Source organism: Mustelus asterias, chromosome 15 (genome assembly GCF_964213995.1).
Source record: "Mustelus asterias chromosome 15, sMusAst1.hap1.1, whole genome shotgun sequence".
NCBI classification, from domain to species: Eukaryota; Metazoa; Chordata; class Chondrichthyes; order Carcharhiniformes; family Triakidae; genus Mustelus; species Mustelus asterias.
The window spans coordinates 88,894,448-88,911,356 of NC_135815.1; the positions used below are offsets into that span (position 1 = coordinate 88,894,448).

At 44.4% G+C, this 16,909-nt stretch overlaps 1 protein-coding gene across 1 annotated transcript in view; it reads left to right on the forward strand.

Moving 5' to 3' along the window:
- The window catches only part of LOC144504637 (ras and Rab interactor 2-like), a 156,900-nt gene that overhangs the window by 78,701 nt on the left and 61,290 nt on the right, over window positions 1-16,909 (forward strand). The window contains exon 3 of the mRNA XM_078230305.1: window positions 12,134-12,218. Coding sequence (XP_078086431.1) covers window positions 12,177-12,218 — 42 coding nt within the window. The 5' untranslated portion in view covers window positions 12,134-12,176. The remainder of the gene's footprint in view (window positions 1-12,133; window positions 12,219-16,909) is intronic.

Below are 16,909 nucleotides of genomic sequence, written 5' to 3' on the forward strand. Positions count from 1 at the left end.
CAAGATGTGTAGATTAGCGGGGACAGTACGTGGAGTTACGGAAATAGGGCCGGGGTAAGATGCTCTGTTGGAGGGATGCGGCCTGGGTGGAATTGTTGTTGGTGCAGACTCGATGGGCCAAATGGCCTCCATCTGCACTGTAGAGATTCTATGATGATTCTACTATTCATTTCAATCACTCACACCCCATGTTGGTGAGTTCCAATTCCTACCACTTGGAGGAATGGAGGAGACATTTCTTCTCGATTCCCTGTTGGATTTCTTGGTGACTATCTGATACTGATAGTCTCTCATTATGCTCTTCCCCAAAAGAGGCAGCATTCTGCCCGTATCACTCGATTGAAACCTTTCATAATTTCAAAGAGCTCGATTTAGATCATCCCTCAAACTTCTTTTTTCAAGAGAGATCCTTTCCCAATATATATACCCATGCATTCCTGATATCATCCTTGTTAATCTTCTCTGAACCAAGGTGGCGACCAGAACTGTATCAATATTGTAAAGATTTGGCACAGTTTTAGCACAATGTCCCTATATGATTGCATTCCTCTTGAAACCTTGTGTTTGGTTGGTTTATTTTATGCCCTAGCCAACCATAACTGTAGCAGTTTGTGTGAACTTGAGTGATTTTTATGAAATGCTGTCCAGTGTGTTAGAGAAAAAAAGCAAAAAATAATTGCAATCGCAGAATTGTTATGGCGCGGAAGGAGGCCCATTGGGTCTGCACCAGCTCTCCAAACGGGTACCATGACTTAGTGAATGACTCATGAGTTAGCTGAAAAGTAGATCGACGTTAGCTGAGCAGGAAGCATGCCTAGACTGCAGTGAGACTTTGTGAACAGTGAGGCGGTTCTAAATGGACCATGTCTGCAATAGATGTCTCAAATCTCTCTAGCTCAGAGTCATTGTGCTATGCGAGTTGGACAAACTCTTGGACAGGTGGAGTTAGGTCTCCAATGTTCTCTCATTGAATGATGGAACTGGCTCCAAGGATTAAATGGCTTATCCTGTTCACATAAGCAAGGCTTGATACCTGAGTCTTCCAAGGAAATCACATGCCCTGTCCATTAGCTAACCCGATAAGCTCAAGAATCCAGCTCTTCACTGGATGCCATGTCCTATCAAAGGACCTAGATTTAAATTTCAAGGGCTACTGCTGCATCAACTGAACATCAAGGCAGTTGAGTAGACTTTCCCCTATGTACATGGGAAATCTGGTAAAAATGCAGAGGGAAAAAGGGATGGGGACCCATCGTACCCGTATTGTGTGCCCTGGATGGGGGAAATCCCTGAAATCTTCCCAGTTCAGATGAACGAGCCTGTGCAGGAGGAACTTTAGGCCCAGCATTTCAGCTCCAAAAATGTGTCCGGCTTTCGCTCCCAGCAGATTATCCGATTGTGTGATCTGTCAGACTGTTTTCCATTCTGACACCAGCTGTGTTGCTGGAGGAGTCCGAGTGATGGGCTCACCAGGAGATCTCCAAACTTCTGCCCGCTGGAAACAAGAGGAGACTTTCGACCTGGAACAGGAGCAAAATTCAGGCCCAGAAATGAAAGAGAAGTCTGACCATTCAAAGACCCATTCGCTACCTCAAGTCCCATGGCTCAAAATGGATCAGTTATGCTTTTCCTAATTGCATTCACTCTGAAGATGAAACTGGAAAATCATATTAAAAATAACTTAAGAAATAGGAGCAAGAATAGATTATACAGTAATAAAATAATGGCTGGGATTTTAACTTTAAATATACCAACAATGGAATGTCCACCGCCTTTTAAAGTAGAGAATTCCATAGATTAATAACCCTTTGAGTGAAGAAGTTTCTCCTCATCTCAGTCCTAAATGATTGATCCTCTTACCCTGAGACTGCCCCCCCCACCCACCCCCTCAGTTCCACATTCCCCAGCCAGGGGAGAAGCAGCCACTTGACATCCAACCTGTCACGCCCCTCGAGAACCTTGAATGTTTCACTCAGCGAATTAGTCAAGCAGCATCACACTCGCGGAATGCGTTTGGAAACATTGAGCAGAATCGCTCTTTAAACAGACAAGCATCGCAGCAAAAACGAGCATTGACAGCAGGTTTTATCTCTAAATAAAAGATAATAAAACTTTTGGGCTGAAGAAAAGTTTGGGATAAATTCCAAATAATGGTCACGTAAACACTGCCAAACTCTAAATAGATAGAGGCAATTAGAATCCCTGTTATGCAGTGAAGAATGTTGTAAGTACAGCTTCGTTAATTGATGCAGAGGCAATTCAAAGTGTGTTTCTTTCCCTTGGTTTGGTAAATATTTTGAAAGCTTTGCTAGTCCTTCACTCCGAAGGCCTTTGAGTTGCGAATGGGCACAGATTGGCTTTCTAAGTACCGTGATTAGAAACTAATTGTTGGTGCCTCTTTATCGAGATTCTGTGTTCCTATGTCTGTCCACCATAACACAGTCTGGGGGCGGTTTTAAAAAAGTTGAACTGCGACTTTGGGAACACCGCTTTGTGCACCTGATATTACCGCTTGCCAAATAATTAAGCCTGCCCAGCAATCCTAACTTCTAACATTTCATTCTGAAATCCTTAATAATGTTGCACACTGGAATTAGTTTTTAATCATGGTACTTGGAAAGTTGCACACTGGAATGGAATGATCTTAACCAATGGCATATCACAGAAGTGTCCAGGTGCATCACGCCACCGTATGTAATGTATTATATAATAATAGTACGTATCATCATAGAATCCCTACTGTGCAGATGGAGGCCATTCGGCCCGTCGTGTCTGCACTGACCACAACCCCACCCAGACCCTATCCCCGTAACCCCACGTATTCACCCTGCTAGTCCCCCTGATGCTAAGTGGCAATTTATCATGGCCAATCCACCGAACCCACACATCTTTGGACTGTGGGAAGAAACCAGAGCACCCGGAGGAAACCCACACAGCCACAGGGAGAACGTGCAAACTCCAGGCAAGCAGTGACCCAAGCCGGGAATCGAACCCAGGTCCCTGGAGCTGTGAGGCAGCAGTGCTAACCACTGTGCCACCATGACATCCTTGAAGGGGATAAGTGGTCATGCAGCAAGGGACTTGATATTAGAAAAATTGTCAAATATTTCTCAACTGTGTCCATTTTAGGAGTTGTAGACCTTTGCTGAATGGAAGTAGACCATTTGGGGCTAGATCCAATTGTAGCTAATCAGAGGCCACTCTATTGTTAGGTGCTACCCCCATCTGTTGCAGATGATGCAACTTCTAAACACATTTCAAAAAACATTTAGATTTTTATATTTTCTAGCAAAAGGTGCGCACCAGCTGATTATCATTCAGAATGTTAATTAAAGTTCATAATGAATATGGGGTGCGAATGTAAGAGAACGCTCATCAGCGTTCCTCACTGTAGACTTGAACCATTTTCCAAATTGCTGATTTTGCTGTCTGTAATTAGAGAGGGTACAGAGGAGATTTATGAGGATGTTGCCCAGGACAGGAGAGATTGGATAGACTGGGCTTGTTCTTTTTGGAACCAAAGGAGGCTGAGGTGAGATTTGATTGAGGTGTGCAAAATTGAGAGGGATCTGGACAGGGTGGACGGGAAGGGTGTATTTACCCCAGCAGAGAGGTCTGTGACTAGGAGTCATTGGTTTAAAGTGTTTGTTAGAAAGATTACAGGGCAGATAAGGAAGTCCTTTTCATCCAGAGAGTCGTGGGCGTCAGGAATGCACCGCATGAATGGGCAGTAGAGGCAAGAAACCCTCAATTCATTGAAAAGATGTCTCAAGCGGACCAAATGCCGGCAAGTCGGATTAGGCTGGGTGGCTCATTTTGTAGCTGGCACAGACACAATGGGCCAAGTGGCCTCCTTCTGTAACATAAGCTTTCTGTGATTCTGTGAAAGATATATTCTGCACACACAACAGTCAGTATGATAAGCGATCTCTTCCACACCAGGGACAAAGAAATTGTAAATCGAACATTGTGAAATGCTTTGTTTGAGAATTCCCACAAAAACGTAGGATTGTGCAAAGCAAAGCTTCAAACTTTCCAGCAATACTTTTATTATCAGGAGATAACTGACATTCCTCGCTCCCTCCCTAGAACATTTCATAGTTCCCTTGCATCCTTCGCCTCACTAGCTATTAATTAGCGGATGTTGTGCTATTGGTATTAATCCTGGAGTGAAATGTAAACCACATGGATTCCCAGAATGGCTGTGAGCATAATGCTGATGTTAATCGTGAGGTTCAGCGTGGTGACTGTGGATCACAGTTCCTGGAATTAAGACTCTGTAACATACTTCCCACTCACTTTTCACCATTTTAAAGTTTATTTATTAGTGTCACAAGTAGGCTTACATTAACACTGCGATGAAGTTACTTTGAAAATCCCCTAGTCGCCACACTCCGGCGCCCGTTCGGGTACACTGAGGGAGAATTTAGCATGGCCAATGCCCCTAACCAACATGTCTTTCAGACTGTTGGAGGAAACTGGAGCACCCAGAGGAAACCCACGCAGACATGGGGAGAACGTGCAGACTCCGCACAGACAATGGCCCGAGCTGGGAATCGAACCCGGGTCCCTGGCACTGTGAGGCAGCAGTGCTAACCATTGTGCCACCCAATGTTGTTACATTGTTGGGTATTTCTAAAACTCCTGTTGTTTGTGTAACTTAGTGCTGATTTGTGTGAGGTGGGCCTCCAGGCACTTGCAAGTTGGGAGGTAATTGGCTTTATTTCCTAAACTTGCATGTGAGACATGCCTTAGAATTATCCCTCGCTCCCTTGCATCCTTTGCGTCACTGTCTATTAATGAGCAGATATTGTGTCATTGCTAATAATCCTGGAGTTAAAAAGCAAACAACGTGGATTCCCAGAAAATGCCCGTGAGCATAATGCCAGCCTAGACACTTGTTTTCATAACTTAGTCCATGGGCCTCGAGTGCTTTTCTGTGCTGGGGATGAAGGCAATTGCTGAATTTTGAATTGCGGCTTAGATACTGAATTCTTAGCTCAATGAAAGCACAATTCATAGAATCCCTACAGTGCAGGAGGAGGCCATTCAGCCCATCAAGTCTGCACCGACTCTCTGACAGAGATTCTTACCCAGGCCCTATTCCCATAATGCCACATATTTACCCCTCTAATCCCATACCTACACATCTTTGGACACTAAGGGGCAATTAACCATGGCCATTCCACCTAACCTACATATCTTTGGACTGTGGGAGGAAACTGGAGCACCGGGAGAAAACCCACACAGACACGGGGAGAACATACAAACTCCACACAGTTACCCAAGGCCGGAATTGAACCCGGGTCCTTGGCGCTGTGAGCCAACAGTGTTAACCACTGTGCCACCCCGAATTGACCAACCTTTGGAGATGAAGTTGCTACTTTCAATGTGATCGTACACGAAGTCACAATAAATATGAGTGCAGCAATTATAGATATGCAGTTCCTCTATCCTCCGAGTATTTGCATTTTTAATAATATTCCATGCTTTGCATTCTGAATTTCGGTTAGAGTTTTTAATTAGCTGCATTTTCATGGAATCATCATAGAATTCCTACAGTATAGAAGGGGGCCATTCAGCCCATCGAGCCTGGACCACCCAGGTCCTATTCCCATAACCCCACGCATTTACCCCGCCAATCCGCCTGACACTAGGGTCAATTTAACATGGCCAATCCACCTAACCCGCACATCTTTGTGCTGTGGGAGGAAACCGGAGCACCCGAAGGAAACCCACGCAGACACGGGGAGAAAGTGCAAACTCCACACAGACAGTGACCCGAGGCTGGAATTAAACCCGGGACCTTGGCACTGTGAAGCAGCAGTGCTAACCACCGTGCCGCCCTAGTAGTAATTGTTGGCCGATTTTCCTTTCAATTACTGATATACAAGCATTGAAATTGCAAAAGTTGCTATCAGTGTACAGTGCAATTTGACACGTGAATGCACTGAAAGAGAGAATCCACTGATATGCAATCCAATCGACAGGCCTGGGCACCTACCAATGGCTGAGATATTCCGATGTTACGATGTAACAGGGCGACAAATTCCATTGTTGCATCACCTGCCTTAAGAAGACCGTCAGGTGCCTCCAAATGTAAGGAGGATGCTATCAAGAGCGTGGCCCCTCCCCATTATACGCTGGCTGCCTCCTACTTCAGATCAGTAGGACTGGTAGTCACACATGTATTGAGCAAGTCACAGATGATTAGATCACTTTCAGCACTTTAAGGCAGTGGTTAAAATTAAGTGTTCAAAACAGAAAATTTTCATTTACCAACAAATGATTTTAAAATCATTTAACAGGGGAAAAAAACTGGTGTGTCCTTGAATGTGCCGAGGTGAAAGGTCAATTGTAAAGGTGTTTACGCAGGAGTACTTAGTCTCTGGCGAGCCCGATTGTTTGGACACACCTAATTTCTTTATCCTTCCTGTTTAGATTAGGAGCAGTTTTGCTTGCTCTATTGTTGTGAACTTTTGTCATGGAGTCCTCCATAGCGACAGCCGTTTCCGTGAAGTGACCAAAGCCAGAGAAGCGATATGTTTGTAGGGTGGGGCTGAATCTCTTTGTGCTTTTCTTGTAAGTGGACAAAGTATTTAAGCTTTATAAGAACTGATAAAAACCGGTCTGCTGAGGACTGTGACGTTTCGCTGTTGATTGAGGCTTTGTGTAGGTTGGAAAGTTGGTCGCTGCATCCATTTCCAAAAGTATGGTATTCGATAGGTATTTATCCTGGGTGTCTCGATGGGCATTTAGCCCAGCTTTTCCTGACCAATCCTTTTTTCCCGTTTCCCGTTAACATGCAATAGAATTAGGAAAAGCATCACTGCCTACATCCTGATTCTCCTGTGGGAAAGCACCGGGTCCTTGCATGGTTTCTATGCGAAACACTGAGCATTACTGACTAGGTGAGGTTTTACACCAGATAGTTTGGTATCAATTTAAATCAGAGCACAGGCAAACCAACACTTGGAAACATGCCCAGCCAGGCTTCATTTCCACCTCTCTGAAAAGTTCAGTGGGTGATTCAGAAAGTAGTGTATTGAAAATGTTCAAAAACCATTCATTGACCCCCCCCACACAATGACTCGTCTATTCAGTTTCACCCATGTTGTGTCTTTCAGGATTTAGTCACTCAGTTACTCAGATAGCGAAACTTGTTTTGTTGCAGCACGTGTATCAAGAATTTGGTGTTGTGATTTTTCTGATACATTTGGGTCTCTTACCCCTGTTGAGTAAATACTTCTAACCCTCCTCTCCTGAAGAAGGTGGTTCACTACAGTTCCAGGGGGTGGGGAAGACAGTGGATCTGTAGCATGGGTTTCAGTTGGCTTTTCAACCGATGGGAGTATCATAGCTGATTCTGACCTGGTCTGCATGTGACATGGGCGGCACGGTGGCACAATGGTTAGCACTGCTGTCTCACAGTGCCACGTTCGATTCCCGGCTTGGTTATGTCTGTGTGAAGTCTGCACGTTCTCTCCATGTCTGCGTGGATTTCCTCCGGGTGCTCCGGTTTCCTCCCACAGTCCAAAAGAGGTGCTGGTTAGGTGGGATTGGCCACGCTAAATTCTCCCTCAGTGCAACCCGAACAGGCACCAAATGTGGTGACTGGGGGATTTTCACAGTAACTTCATTGCAGTGTTAATGTAAGCCTTACTTGTGACACCAATAAATAAATTTTAAAACCAGTAAATAAACTTAAAACATCCACACAGGAATACCAAGGAGCCATATGATGGTTATTGTGATTGGAAACCCTAGATTAATTCTCTTCTTCCTTTATTGAGGCTAATTGTGCACAGACCATTAACAATCCTGGAACCTCCCAGTTTTGCTCGGACTAAGATGACATTTGGAGACTCTAAGAAACACAGATTTTCCTTCATGTTAGTATTACTTTGGGTAGCTCTTGGCATATGGGATGAAAAAGCTGCAAAAGTTATACTGATGGTTGTCATACAGGATTGTTTCCCTGTTTGGTCTTCTCGGATCATCACTTATTTCCTCTCAGACCTTTGGCAAGTAGGATTTACAATTTCTCCTGGGCAAATCATTCTATTCCAAAACTGCACTTACCTAAAATTAACCTTAAAGGACAGAAGTCGAACTTATTTTCTAGCGCAGATCACTTTTCAAAGTTCTCTGGAGACTTTATGTGAATCAAAAATAATAAAGGTGTTTACATCACTGATGGATTTACCAGCACAGTACGTACAATTCCAACTGAGCCATTGCAGCTGTGATCCATCTGTTTATATATTCCAGTATCAAGATGCAGTCATTATAAGTTAAGTTGAAGTTCATTTATTAATCGCAAGTAGGCTTAAATTAACACTGCAATGAAGTTACTGTGCAAATCCCCTAGTCGCCACACTCCCGGCACCTGTTCGGGTACACTGAGGGAGAATTTAGCATAGCCAGTGCACCTAATCAGCATGTCTTTCACACTGTGGGAGGAAACCCGGAGCACCCGGAGGAAACCCACGCAGACACGGGGAGAACGTGCAGACTCCATACAGACAGTGATCTCAAGCCGGGAATCGAACCCGGATCCCTGGCGCTGTGAGGCAGCAGTGCTAACCACTGTGCCGCCGTGCCGGTGAAACAACACTTGATTGGTGAAGACCCATTACTGTAAACTAAGCAGGTGACCCAAAGTGAAGACAGGAGCCTTTTTCTCCAGTGCAGAGCTTTCTGTTTCCATTGGCGTGGCAGCTGTTTTGGCTAAGTTCTTGGAACAGGCTGCTCCTGCTTTGACAGCAAATCACCCTGCCCTAAGTATCCGCTGAGGCAGTGATGCTTTTGGCAGGAGACACGTGATTACGCACCACTCTGAGACAAAGAGAATTGCTGGATGTTTATGAGCAATGGCAAATCTTAGCAAGTGCTACCTGTAGACACATCTGATTAAATGACTATGATTTGTAACTGGTGATTTGCAGTTTTATGCGCATTTAACTTTTAAAAACCCTGGATGTTTGCCCACACCACGTTTCAAAGAATAATTTACCTGGGTAAAATGCTGGATGACTTTTAACATCATGTCAGCTGTGTAAATTTAAGAACAGGACATGGCAAAAGTCAGGCATTTGCAGAGTTGTTTCAACATTTAGCTGACACAAGCCAATGCCGCCTTCACCACAACCTGGTTCCACTTCTGACTTTGCACGGAAGCATCCACCAGCCATTCTTTGCCTCGGCACAACCTGCGGACATGAAGGAGTTACTACAGTGCTGAGTGATTACTGCAGAATGGCAGCCAGTGCCATGTCAGTGCCCAAAACCTCAGGGTAGATTTGCAGCAGAAATGAATCGTGTGCATTGTACTGGAAAGTGCTGCACGATGTAAAATGGATTAAGGAGAGATATCGAGCAGAAATTCCTGGAGACGTAACTGGGCAGGATGTTTATGGAGTGTACTACAGAGTCGAAGGCTCACATGAGGTCGTAATCAGCCACATACAACAAGTGGATGGCGCTGTTCCTTGCATTTTTCCTGAATATGCACCGAAGATCTTGATGTGCAAAACCAAACAGCAACTCTGGGAGGAGTTCTTCAGTCACAGGGAGGGGACGATTGAGGAGGATCCTTGCAATAGCCTTCTCTGTGGCCAACCATAAAATCCCTACTTTGCAGAAAAAAGGCCATTCGGCCCATCGGGTCCGCACCCACTCTCCGAAAGAACATCCTACTCAGGCCCAACACCCCCCCCCCCCCCACCCCCATAACCCTACGCATTTAGCATGGCCAGTCAACTTAAACTGCACCTCTTTGGACTGTGGGAGGAAACCCGGGGAGAACGGTCATCCTCAATGCTGAGGGACCGTCTAATACAAATGTTGTGAGTGACTGCTGTGTGTGCACGACAAGCAACTATCACTTAACTGCTGTTTCAACAGAAGGCAACAGTGAGATAGAGAATGCAAGTGAACTTGGGGCAACAGTGTTGGGAACCGCAGGGCAACTTTCGAGTTGTCTCTTTGGAGACCAGTGAATGGAGTTCTCTTTGAGGCAATGAGGTAGCCCAGCTGACACAGTTGCATCCTCTCACCTCAGAAAGCAGGATGCTAGTAAGCCAGAGAATATTTAAGGAATCTCGCTGATATCCATGTTAGCTGAAACGATTTCTAAATCAGTAAAAAGTGTGTGTGGATGATGGGAATATACATACCGTATTTTCCAGTGTATAAGTCGAATTGATTAGATTTCCAATTTTTCCGAACGCCATTCGTATATAAGTCGAAGCAGCATATAGACCAGACCTGTCTAGAATCATAGAATCCTACAGTGCGGAAAGGGGCCATTCGGCTCATCGAGTCTGCACCGACCACAATCCCACCCAGGCCCCATCCCCATAACCCCATGTATTTACCCCGCTAATCCCCCTGACACTAAGGGGCAATTTAGCATGGCCAATCCACCTAACCTGCACGTCTTTCAGACTGTGGGAGGAAACCGGAGCACCCGGAGGAAACCCACACAGACACGGGGAGAATGTGTAGTCTCCGCACAGTCACCCAAGCCGGGAATCGAATCGGGTTTAATATAAACCTCTTTTATTAGTACCTTTATTCATTAGTCCACCTGGCTATAGATCCACAATTTGTTTTCTTTGTCTTCTTGATCTAAAATCCACTTGGGTGCAAGTCTGGTCTGACCAATCAAGGACTGCTCAATAGATGAGTCAAAGCGGCCTATAAGATGAGGCCTGATCTTCTGGTGAAAAAAAAGTCACATCTTATGCACCGAAGAGTACGGTATCGTGTAAATTGTGGGAAATTCAATTCATTCTATTTGGGTCTTCCTTTAAGAATACAGCTTCTTCAAAATGTTATCTTACTGTAACAGCATAATTTGTAGTTATGACTTCCAGTTAAAAATATTTCGCTTCCTTTTCAAAACTGGAATTAAAATGATCGCAAAGTTCAAGGTTGAATGGGGTGGCACAGTGGTTAGCACTGCTGCCTCACAGCGCCAGGGACCCGGGTTCAATTCCCTGCTTGGGTCACTGTCTGTGTGGAGTTTGTACGCTCTCCCCACGTTCTCCCTGTGTTTGCGTGGGTTTCCTCCGGGTGCTCTGGTTTCTTCCTACAGTCCAAAGATGTGCAGGTTAGGTGGATTGGTCATACTAAATTGCCCCTTAGTGTCAGTGAAGTGGGACTAGCTAGGGTAAATGTATGGTGTTATGGGGATAGGACCTGGGTGGGATTGTGGTCGGTGCAGACTTGATCATAGAAATCATAGAAACCCTACAGTGCAGAAACAGGCCATTCGGCCCATCGAGTCTGCACCGACCACAATCCCACCCAGGCCCTACCCCCATATCCCTACACATTTACCCGCTAATCCCTCTAATCTACACATCTCAGGACACTAAGGGGCAATTTTCTAGCATGGCCAATCAACCTAACCCGCACATCTTTGGACTGTGGGAGGAAACCGGAGCACCCGGAGGAAACCCACGCAGACACGAGGCGAATGTGCAAACTCCACACAGACAGTGACCCAAGCCGGGAATCGAACCCAGGTCCCTGGAGCTGTGAAGCAGCAGTGCTGACCACTGTGCTACCGTGCCGCCGAATGGCCTCCTTCTGCACTGTAGGATTCTATGATTCTATGAAAATAGACGCATCCTAAAGGTTTAAAATAACTTTTTTATTTTGCCAATGTTACATGGTGCTGGAGTGAAAAAGGATTGGAATTGTTGTCATTCCCAAAAAAAAAAGGAATTAACAAGCTCGTATTGCGGATCAAAAATTGAACAAAAGCAGCTGCTTGTGTCTCCTGACCTCAAATTACCTTCAAAAACAGATGGAGATCTTCATTTGCAGCACAGTTCTCCAGTTATTGGGTTCAATGATAATTGAGCTGCTTTTATCCATCCAGCGGTGAGGTCGATACTTGAAGATAAAAGTAGCCATGAGCTCTGACGGTGCTGTACGATCCACTCTATTCTGGGGTCACCTTTTAACCCACATATGTGAAATCATGTCCCTCCTTAACTTTCCCAATGTGGATTTAAGAAAAGAAAAGTGTTGCTGTCATCGATTTTTGTCAAAATGTCGTTGGATTTTGCAATGAATTTCCTTTTGCAATGGAATAACCACGAAATGTCTTTGGTTTCAGCCTGCCTCGCTAATCCTGAAGCCATCCCAGATACCCGCTGAGAATGTCAGGTCTGGTTGAGCTGCGGAGGGGGAGTTTTTTTAAGGTACTTTAATTTTGTTGGACTACTTTTACCCAGAGCAATGTTTAAAAGTATTCGCTGCTTTTTCTTTTAAGGCTTGTTTTCCTGCTTTGTGCCTTGAGTTCCTTCTCCCTCTCACACTCCCTTCTCCCCACCCCTCACAACCCACACTGCACTCCGCCTTCTCCTTCATGTCCTCCTTTTTATTTGGAAGGGTGAACTTACATTTGTCAGTGCTTTGCCATCAGCGAACATGGCAGGAAACATGCTTGAGAGTTGAGGAAATGGTCCCACCCTAGTTGTTTCCTCCTTCCTGTGGGCAGGACAGTCAAAAACCCAAATGCAAAGATTAGTGGGGTTTTTAAAAAAACGGACACTTAACAAACAGTCCTACATTATAACTATCTGGATGTCTTGTTTTGAGTAATCTGCTATTAGTGGAAGCAACTTAGTAGATTGGAGTTGATCAAAGAAGCCAGACTGGATTTATAAAAGGTAAGACATCATGTCATCAAACCTAGTAGAATATTTTGAGGAGGTAACAGATTTCATAGATAAGGGAGTATCTGTGGATATGATTCATTAAAAGCGGCCAGAAAATATTTCACGAGGTTAAATAAGAACTGTTATGAATATGAGAGCGCAAGGAATTGGCGGGAATCTTTTGACATGGGTAGGAGAGACAGAGAATTGGTACATACTCAGATTAGCAGGATGTGGATAGTGTAGTTCCCTAGGGATCTGTACTGGCTCCACAGATCTTAGCAATTTTGATAACATGATTTGGATGAAGGAGCATAGAAAGCCATATCTCGGTAGGTTTGCTGTTGACGCTAAGTTAGGCGGCACTGTAAGTAGCGTGGATGGGAGCAGAAAGTTGCAAAGGTACATCAATAGATTAAGTGAGTGGAAAAAACTGTGGCAAGTGGAGTCCATTGTGGGAAAGTGTGAGGCCACACACGGAGGCACAGTGATTAGCACTGCTGCCTCACAGCGCCAGGGACCCGGGTTCAATTCCCGGCTTGGATCACTGTCTGTGTGGAGTTTGCACATTCTCCCCATGTCTGCATGGGTTTCCTCCAGGTGCTTTGGTTTCCTCCCAGAGTCCAAAAGACGTGCTGGTTAGATGCATTGGCCATGTTAAATTCTCCCTCAGTGTACCCGAACAGGCACCGGAGTGTGGCGATGAGGGGATTTTCACAGTAACCTCATTGCAGTGTTGATGTAAGCCTACTTGTGACTCTAGTAAATAGACTTAACTTAAAAATAGATTCGATTATTTTCTAAATGATGAGAAGCCAGGACTGTGAATAAACAGAGAGATTAAGGGGCCCAGAAGTACTGAAATCACTAAAGCTAATGGACAATTGCAGAAATAACTAAAATAACTAATGGAACATTGACCCTTGTCTCAGGAAGCCTGCAATAGAAAGGGGTAGAAGATACTTCTACAGCTGTACAGATCTCTGGTTAAAGCGCCATCTGGAATACTACATTGAGATCTGGGCACTGTGCCAAAGGAAGGATGTGTTGGTCTTGTGAGAGGCGGGGGAGTCCAACATATATTCACCAAAATGATACAGGACCGAAAGAGTTAAGTTTTGAGGAGAGCTTACGTAGACTAGACTTGCTTTCTTTTGAATACGGGATTTTTCAGATGATTGAAGAGTTGTTAGGGTTGATAAACAAAGATAAACTATTTCCTCTGGTGGGGGAGTCCAAAACAAGAGGCAAAATATTAGTATTAAAGCTAGTTCATTCAGGGGTGATGTCAGGAAGCTCTTCACAAAGGGAGTGGAAATCTGGAATTCCTCCACCCCCAGAAGAGTTGTTGTGAGTGGGTTTGTTGAAAAATTCTAAAGATGAAAATGATAGGCTTATGTTGCGCAACGTTATTAAGGGTTGTGGAACCACAAGGCAGGTAGATGGAGTTAAGATACTGATCGGCATTTCCTGGCAAAATCTTCGTTTTCAACCAAGTGAAAGTGAAATAGCTTAAATGTGGGCGCCTGAGAAAAGCTTGTCCATGTATTTTAAGCAAATTCATCATTCTCTTGATTGAAGTGTGGAACGTCTGGCATCTCCTGTTTGATCAGACACGTGGGCTGTAATTTCCCGGCCGTTCACACCAGCGGGATTCTCTGGTCCCACGGCAGTGAACAGAGATTTGGCTGACCGCCAAATTCTGTGTCCTCACTTTTTGATTTGATTTTATTATTATCACGTCTTGGAATACAGTGAAAAGCATTGTTTTTTGCGCACTATACAGACTGAACACGCCATTCATAGAGAGTACATGGGGGAGAAGGAAAGGAGAGGGATCAGAATATAGTGTTATAGCGGCAGCGAGGTGTGAACGGCTAGAACATTTGGCTATTATTTTTTATTAATTCGTAGGATGTGGGCATCACTGGTTGGGCCAGTACTGTTATTGCTCAACCCTTGCGGCACGGTAGCACAGTGGTTAGCACTGCTGCTTCACAGCTCCAGGGTCCTGGGTTCGATTCCCGGCTCGGGTCACTGTCTGTGTGGAGTTTGCACATTCTCCTCGTGTTTGCGTGGGTTTCCCCCGGGTGCTCCGGTTTCCTCCCACAGTCCAAAGATGTGCGGGTTAGGTTGATTGGCCAGGTTAAAATTGTCCCTGAGATGCGCAGGTTAGAGGGATTAGCGGGTAAATATGTGGGGGTAGGGCCTGGGTGGGATTGTGGTCGGTGCAGACTCGATGGGCCGAATGGCCTCCTTCTGCACTGTAGGGTTTCTATGATTTCTATGATTTCTAATTGCCCTTGGGGAGGTCATGATGAGCTGCCGCCTTACAATACTTCATTGGCTGTAACGTGCGGAGGCTATGAAAGGTCCTAGATAAAGGCAAAGTGCGTTCCTTCCTTTATATGTTTTCTCAGACGTGGGTTAACTGGGAGGCTTGAGATTCTCATGCGGGCTGCCACCGGTTAACAAAACAGCACACAACAAATTGTAATTGGTAAATCTGTTCTTCTATTTCGAATATAAACAATGATAATGGAAAACTTATGTTGCATTAGAACTTGTTTTCGGGATCTAAATTCTGTGGAATGTCGTTTGTGGTCGTTGCAGTCTAGTGTTTTAGGAAGTCTGTGGGCAGCCTAGCTGATGCAAGTTGGTACATCTGACTTTGTTTTCTTTCAGTGGGATACATGCTGTTACTTTAAGAGTCTTCCCGGTAATGATCGCAGGAGTATTACTTGAACGGTTTGTGCAGGGTCACAGGAGTCAACCCTGTTGAGTAATTTTTATTTAGAATGGGATTCTGGGTTTTAAAGCATTTTTGACGCATCTCCTTTTTAAAAACAAAGCTGTCTCTGCAAATTTGAATGGAGTTGTGATCTTTTATACTCGCTCCTAAAATTGTCCCCAGTTTGGGTGGATCTCAGTAGGAAATGGACAGTGTTATGGTTCAGGTTAGAAACTCCAAAATGTTTTATGAAGCCTGCCTGAACCATAAGTTTTGCAACTTTGAATTTAGCTAGGATAAGCATGAGATGTTTCACTTCAGGTAAGATTCACCTCTTCACCTTAGCTATGACTGTAACACTACATTCTGCACTCTCTTGTTTCCTTCTATATGAATGGTATGCTTTGTCTGTATAGTGCGCAAGAAACAATACTTTTCACTGTATGATCATAGAAATCATAGAAACCCTACAGTGCAGAAGGAGGCCATTCGGCCCATCGAGTCTGCACTGACCACAATCCCACCCAGGCCCTACCCCCACATATTTACCCGCTAATCCCTCTAACCAACACATCTCAGGGGCAATTTTAACCTGGCCAATCAACCTAACCCGCACATCTTTGGACTGTGGGAGGAAACCGGAGCACCCGGAGGAAACCCACGCAAACACGAGGAGAATGTGCAAACTCCACACAGACAGTGACCCGAGCCGGGAATCGAACCCGGGACCCTGGAGCTGTGAAGCAGCAGTGCTAACCACTGTGCTACCGTGCCGCCCATGATAATACATGTGACAATAATAAAGCAAATCAAATCAAAAATGTGACCCACTAGGGAGCTTTTGTCAAACAAACTTTATTTAAAAATATAGTTAACATGTATAGTAAGAAAATTAGCAAGAGCTTTGATCAATTACAAACAAAAACATAACAACCATACCAATATACAACCCTTAATGAGTATATCTAATGTTCCAATCAAAACTAAAATCCAATAAACAAAACCCTTCAAACAGTTTTATCGCTACACAGGCTAAATCTCACATGATACTGGAATCCAGTTCCCTGGGTTGAATGCCGATTTCAAATGATCTTGAAACCTCAGAGCAGCCTGCAGTCATATCAGCTTCCCAAACCACCAAAGTACAGATTCTTTACTGCAGCATGGCAACAAGCCTTTCTTTCAGTTAATTGGTATAGTTTTCAAAGCAAAACGGAGAGAGAAAGAGACTTTTTTTCCAGTTTGCTTCGAAGACTACTTTTAACACTGCAGCCAAAGCAAATATGAAAGCTTTGGTCACTTGACCTGCCTACAGGTTTTTTTTCTCCTTCCAGCAATGACATCACCCAAGGCTATGACCATGATTTAAAAAAACCTCTTAAAGGTACACTAACATCATAACAGATTTAGCCATTGCTGCTCATAATGTGGTTTGGACCATGTAAAGTAGGTCTGCTCTTATTCAGTACTTTGTTTTCATTTAGAATTACTAAAGTTCATG